The following is a 6,492-nucleotide window of genomic DNA, read 5'->3' as shown; positions in this document are numbered from 1 at the left end:
ACTAATATAATACCACTAACCCGGCCGTGTAGATAGATCAGTAATTCGAGCAAATTTACACACAAAAATAACAGCATTAAAATGGATAGAAAATCGGCCATGAAAGATTTTCAAATGGCTGTAAGTACCGTATTTTAGTTTTTTACAATTCTAGGGCCCAGAGATTATTTAGTTTTAAATAATATGATAGAGATTAAACAGAAATCGTCTAAGACATGGACTCAATATCTACTACTAGTAAAGTGAACAGTGAGCCCTACCAAATGTATCTTATAATTTCAATTCATCAATGGCATATAGATGCATTATTAACTCCATGTTCTCTCATTTATATATACATGTTAGCACCCTCACTATTGTAAAGGGTGCCTGTTTCTTGTAAAATAAAATATTAGCATAGGACTACTTGGAAAGGACCTTTCGACAAGCTATGGTGGCACAATTTAAAACATAGCCTGAATTGTTGACATTTTGTTAAAGTAGACCTAGCGTAATGAAATAAAAACTAACTCAACCAACGTATACCGTAGGTACAAATGCTGGTCGGTGAGGGTGAAGATAAGGATAAATTGTACCAGACAATGCGAGACTATCATAGGTAAGCCTATTATGATATAGATATTACTTGACCGCATTATACATTAAAGATGTATTGTACTCCAAAACATGAAAAATGAAGATTTAGAATAAAAGACTTTGAATAGGCCATTTCACAGTTTTAGTAAAGTTAATCACTCCCGTAGAAAAAAAAAAGTTCATTTATAAAAAGACAGAATAAACGGTTAATTTTAACCGATTTGTTGCTTTAAATTACAGTTTTCAGGTAAATAATTCGTTTTTGATGTAATTTTTTGTCAAAGTAAATAGCTATTATGTGAGCAGCATAGCATATTCAACAAAAACATTTATTGGTTAAGGGGGACAATCTATATTTAAGGTTATTTTCCACTAGGCAAGAAGTATACCGGCCGGGTGATCGTGCGAATCAAAAAATACCTGCGCTGATTGGCTGCGCACTTGTTAGTCACAAAAATAGATGGAAACATGAACACATGCGTAATAGCCAACACACATAGCAAATACAATTTGTCTGTGGAAATAAGGCTTTAATGGTCTTTCATTTCTGTTCCGGCACGGTTCTTGTTCGGCGTCGGCAAATGGAACGTCAATGTTTCGTTTTCACTGGGCTATGTGCATATCGATTGACGTATAGCCGCGTAGAGAGGGTCGACCGGAACCGTGCTGGAACAGGTGTGAAAAATCCTTTAACCTAGGGTTAAGCCCTTCCAAATATTTCCAATATAATAATTATATTATACTTTTTTATGCTACCTTCAATGAGTAGGCTTATATACAATATATCAACAACTACATAATTGACCACACTAAATCTAAATTCCGTTTGAGTACGTTTGGTTTTCATTTATTTACAGTAATAAAAAATTGAAAGAGTTAATAACGAAGCTGAAAGAAGTGTTATGTACCCCAAAACGGCTGGCTGTATTTACTGCAATTAGACCTTTTATACCAGCCGCTCATCAGAAACAGTATGACGTGCTCTGTCCTTCACAAATAAGGTAACTTAACCCCCTAACCTCATCAGTCATCATCACTTTCCTATCTAATTTCTATCTAAACTTGCTACTAAACAAAACCATATTGCATTAATCAAGAAAATCTAAAAACATGATGCTGAGATCAAAGAGTTCATCTGTGGCTGCGATACGATCAGTTCCACGTCCCCTAAACTTTTTGAGTGATTTTCGATTGGTTTGGTTAAGAGACACCGCAGAGAATATGTACATAGTACAGTGCTTTTAGTATTTGTCGGAGCCAGACATAAGATCAAAGGACTGTTACGAGTTCCTGTCTGGAAAAAGCGCGTCAACATGTTTTTAGATTGTCTTGTGCATCTTTTTGAATAAAATAATTTGAACATGTTAAATTATTATAATACTGTTGTATGAAGCAAGGAGATCCGATCAGTCAAACTGGTTGGAAAGGATGGCGAATCCTTGGGATTTCATATTCGAGGAGGAGCTGAATTTGGAGTGGGAATTTACATTTCAGAGGTGCTACCAAAATCACAGGCCGACAGAAAAGGTCTCAGGGTACGTATGTAGTGTAGGCCTACATTTATATTAGTGCATTCTATAAATGATCATACATTGCAACCTACTTTCTCTGAAGCCCTATTTCTAACAGCCAACTATTACTGTGTTTTGATTCGCTAGGCTGGTGATGAAGTACTGCGAGTAAACGGCTTCAAATTAAGTCAGGCTACACACAGTGAAGTAGTAGCATTGATGAAAATGCGAAGGAACATCGTTATTAAAGTTCGCTGTAAGTTACATACTGTTTACATGGATGAACACACAAGTGTGATAAGAATACATTGAGAATGTTTGAATCAAAAAAAAAGAAACCAAATTTGTGTGACGATATAGAGGGCGCTGTATACATTCTTTAAAAAACGGCGCTATGAAAACCTATATTTGATATCAAAGAAAAAAAATTAGATGAATATTAGGTTTTTTTTTGTTTTTTTTTGTGAGATTATTGGTCTGCCTGTCCCTAAAAAACATAACCGAAGTAGTCTAATTTAAATAGACAATTTAAAACTATAAGATTATTTTAATGGAGACAAAAGATTGGTCAGCGGTTTTGTAAATGTAATGTTTTCTAATCGTTTTCTAATATAGATGTAGGAATGACGCCAATTAAGAAAGGAGCGACTGATCCAATCACGTGGAAGTTTTTAACTGACGTAGGCTTCGCAGCTACTTCATTTTTGGTACGTATAAGCACTCTATTATGTTTGTCTTACGTCCAATGTTATGTTGTATGATTAGCTTCTGGAAATTGGATCTAACCACTGGATTTATTTTACTTTAAAATGAGTGCTTCTAAATACAAAGAAACTAAATTAATTCGTAGGCATAATTTCCTGACAACACATCTTGGCATAACGTGCACTGGTCACCAGTACCCGCAAAAAATATTTCTACGTATTTACGTCACTTGATGCATTACGTCATTTAATTAATTAATCATGCAGAAAAGAGAGTAACTCGCGCCATCACAATAACGTATTCTTTTGCAGGATGACGTGATAGATTCATTTGAAACTGTAGAAGAAAATTCGGACAAGAGGACAGTTAATATTGATCTGTCAAACGGCGAACGTCTTGGATGTGGCGTTATCAGTATAGATATGGGGATTTACGTACAGCGGGTTTCCGCCGACTCTCCGGCAGATAAAGCTGGTATTAAGGTGAATGATGATCACTGCCCAAAAAGCGGCAATGAAATAGGCCTACAAGAATTCATACAAGTGTTATAGATTTATGTTAAGGCAAATAATTATGGAAATATAATGACGTGTTTCCATATACCGATATATGAAGTATATATATAAGAAAGAAACACACACAAACATACCACACCATTCTAGTTAAGGTAAACATATTAGTATCACAAAACGTAAAAATAAACAGTCAGAGAGAAATGGCAAGTTATTCTTTCGCTGTGTAAGAGAGTAATGTACTTGGGAAGGTAGTTATTAAACAACATAGGAATGATATGCATAATACCCAAGACAATTTTCGCTTGATATTTGTTTTAAAGCCTGGTGATCAGATATTAGAGGCTAATGGTGTAAATATGAGGAACGTTTCACACGATGAGGCTATTAAAGCCATTAAGTCTAACACCTCTCTCCAGATGGTAGTTCTCCCAAAAGTGGTGAGTTGTGTTTACTTCTTTATTATTTAATCATCATTAATAGATATATTCTCATAGTTTTTACCAATGTATAGCACGTTACACGCGTGTAACATCTGTTCTAGGCACGAGTAAAAGCTAATACAGTATTATTTGTACTGTATCATCTGGTGTAATTGTAAATTTCAAACTCGAATTTCACTCGGACGGCACATTTCCTTAATGTTTCATAAAGAACATTTTGTTGAATATTTTTCATTATCGTAGCTAATGACGTGTGTAACATTCGTGCGCGATGCACGGTTACAATCTAATAATATATGTACTGTATAATGGTAACTAATTTGAAATTTCAGTACTCGAATTTCACTCGAAAATATACGGTATTTTGCATGCTGTAGATTTGGTAATGGTATATTTTTCATTAACATTTTTATTTTTGCATATGTTATAGCCAACGACGACTGAGATAACTAGAACACAAGTGGAAGTTCCTAAACAAGAGAAAAAATCTGTTGTTACTCCACAAAAACCTACGGACGTACCCAAAGACTGGTGGAAAACCACTCCTGAACAATTGGTAATATATTAATCCTTATACGTTATCTATTCTAAGCACAGATAAGCAGTTATTTCCCGGGTAAGTTAGTTTCAAAGTAATCGCTAATCTGGTGGTACGAACCGACTTACGCGGGTAATAACCGTAAAACGGTGTCTACTACAGTGCGATTGTCATAATTATTATAAACATAATCATTTAAATGGTTTTATGTTCACAATTATCGCTACTTTGGTGGTAGGAGACAACTTGACTGGCTAAATAACTAACCTTAACACAGGCTATGGTATGTAAAAACGGTGTAGATTGTCATATAGGTAAACAGATTCCTTGAAATTGTTTTCAGTTTACTGATCGTCAGATAGACGGCCGAGAACTGCGGAAAGTTGAACTAAAATGCAAGCAACTAGATTTTGAAATTGAAGGTGGTATCAGCTCTCCACTCTCGGGGGCAATAAAGGTATCGGACGTACAGCCAGGCGGGGAAGCTGAAAAATCAGGTAGGTTGGTTCATAAACGCAAGACAACAAATTTGACCAATCGTGAGCGAGATTATTTGACCTGCAGCTTGTGACTGGTCAATTCGCTTGCGCTGCGGTTACGTCCTTACGTTGCCTCTCTAGTGAGAAACAAGTTTTATCGTTGTTCGACAACATAACTGTGATTAATTAACTTTTTAACTAATATATTATCAATTCCACTTTTAAAATAACACAACAAATTACATGTTTTTGTTCATTTAGGGAATGTTAAAGTAGGGGATCAGATAATGTTCGTAGATGGAAAATCTTTTATAGACATTTCGTTAAAAGAGGCCGAGACTTACTTTGAAGATCAAGTAAAGAAGGTAAGCGTGAACAGACATTACATTATACCGTTCCGCTATCGCACCAGAGCGTCTGCTTCACCGCGCGGCGAGCTGTGACACGTTTGGAATATTATTGTAAGCATAAACAATATTCCAAATACACTTATAATTTTTACGATAATAATACGATTATAATAACATCATAAAACAATAATGTTCTAATGTTCATTTTTTTCTGCAGAGTGGAATGATACGCATGATCGTGGCAGTTTCGCACATCAGGAATTTTGACGACAGCGTGTAAGTACTGTTTTCTATACTTTCTTAAGAATCAAAAGTATTTTTTCATTAAAATGTAGAATTAGATTTCTAGTAGATAGAAGATCTCTATTTTAACTGTCTGTTTAACTGTCCTAAACAATGAAAAGAGTTCATAATTTCATTCTGTTATTAATTTGTTAATAATAGAAAATGCCAAATCAAAACTTACAAATTAAAGAGAAATAAAAACAATTAATGTTTTCGTCCCTTAACTTTCTTTTCTTCTCTTACAGCACGTTCTTCTAACTAAAATCCTGGTTAGCAGACTTTCTTTTGCACATTTCTACTAAATAGAATAGAATCTGCAGTGTTTAAAACTAAACTTATTAAATGGATCAATAACAATCGAACGAACAAATCGCCATGCGAGTAAATCGAGGAAAATCACCACAGAACTTATTATTACAACGACGTAGTGTAGGCCTAGTTAATATTTGATTTCATGCAAATATGTAAAACATTTCATACTTAGTCTAGTAAATCTGTTTTCTTCCATCTATCACAGTTCAACGTTTAGTTGTGATATAATTTCTGGTATAATTCTATCATATGAACAGATTGAATGCATCGTCTATTCCTTGCCACAACCAGTTTGGAATCGACTGATGACGTGATTTTGTGAATATCTCATGATTATTAATGAGCTTCCCTAAGCTGCTAAAAACGGACATTGCATGAATTTACCCTAAAATGTATATGAAATTTCATTTTTTTTATTTCTCGTTATTACTTTTTCATTCTGACATGTCTACATTGTTATATTTTTAATGTAGTAAATAAACAATATTTAAAAGCAATTTTAAACCCAGAATCCCCTTTAAATTTGACATACAATCTAAAGCTACTAATTCACTGTTTTATATTTGTGCATGCCTGATTATGTAGTATATGTGGGTAAATGAATCATTCACTTTTATCCATATTGAATATTTATTATACTGTAAAAACAATTACATAATTCCATTGCATCTCATTTCACTACCAGTAAAATACCGCAAGGTCGCGCCCGCTCGTCCGACGTGTTTTACCGCCGCGGACTATCGTCTGATCACCAACTAGAGGTACTAAAATTCACCAAAAG

General features: G+C 34.6%; 1 protein-coding gene across 1 annotated transcript; it reads left to right on the top strand.

Annotated features, from left to right (window-relative positions):
• Positions 1-81: 81 nt before the first annotated feature.
• LOC140055010 (harmonin-like) lies at positions 82-4,856 on the top strand. The gene is made up of 10 exons (XM_072100158.1): positions 82-120; positions 531-598; positions 1,434-1,577; positions 1,970-2,111; positions 2,235-2,343; positions 2,703-2,794; positions 3,104-3,274; positions 3,628-3,744; positions 4,178-4,303; positions 4,629-4,856. Exons 1-10 carry the CDS (start codon positions 82-84, stop codon positions 4,854-4,856), a joined length of 1,236 nt encoding a protein of 411 aa, XP_071956259.1.
• Positions 4,857-6,492: the final 1,636 nt, after the last annotated feature.

This window comes from Antedon mediterranea, chromosome 7 (assembly GCF_964355755.1).
Source record: "Antedon mediterranea chromosome 7, ecAntMedi1.1, whole genome shotgun sequence".
Classification (NCBI taxonomy): Eukaryota; Metazoa; Echinodermata; class Crinoidea; order Comatulida; family Antedonidae; genus Antedon; species Antedon mediterranea.
Note: the sequence above shows the minus strand (reverse complement) of the source record. Positions and strands in the feature narration are given on the sequence as shown.

Coding starts and splice junctions, on each gene's coding strand:
- LOC140055010 (XM_072100158.1), top strand. CDS start 82: ATGGATAGAAAATCGGCCATGAAAGATTTTCAAATGGCT. Junction 3,275..3,627: donor CAGATAAAGCTGGTATTAAG/GTGAATGATGAT, acceptor TTTGTTTTAAAG/CCTGGTGATCAGATATTAGA. Junction 4,304..4,628: donor AAACCACTCCTGAACAATTG/GTAATATATTAA, acceptor AATTGTTTTCAG/TTTACTGATCGTCAGATAGA.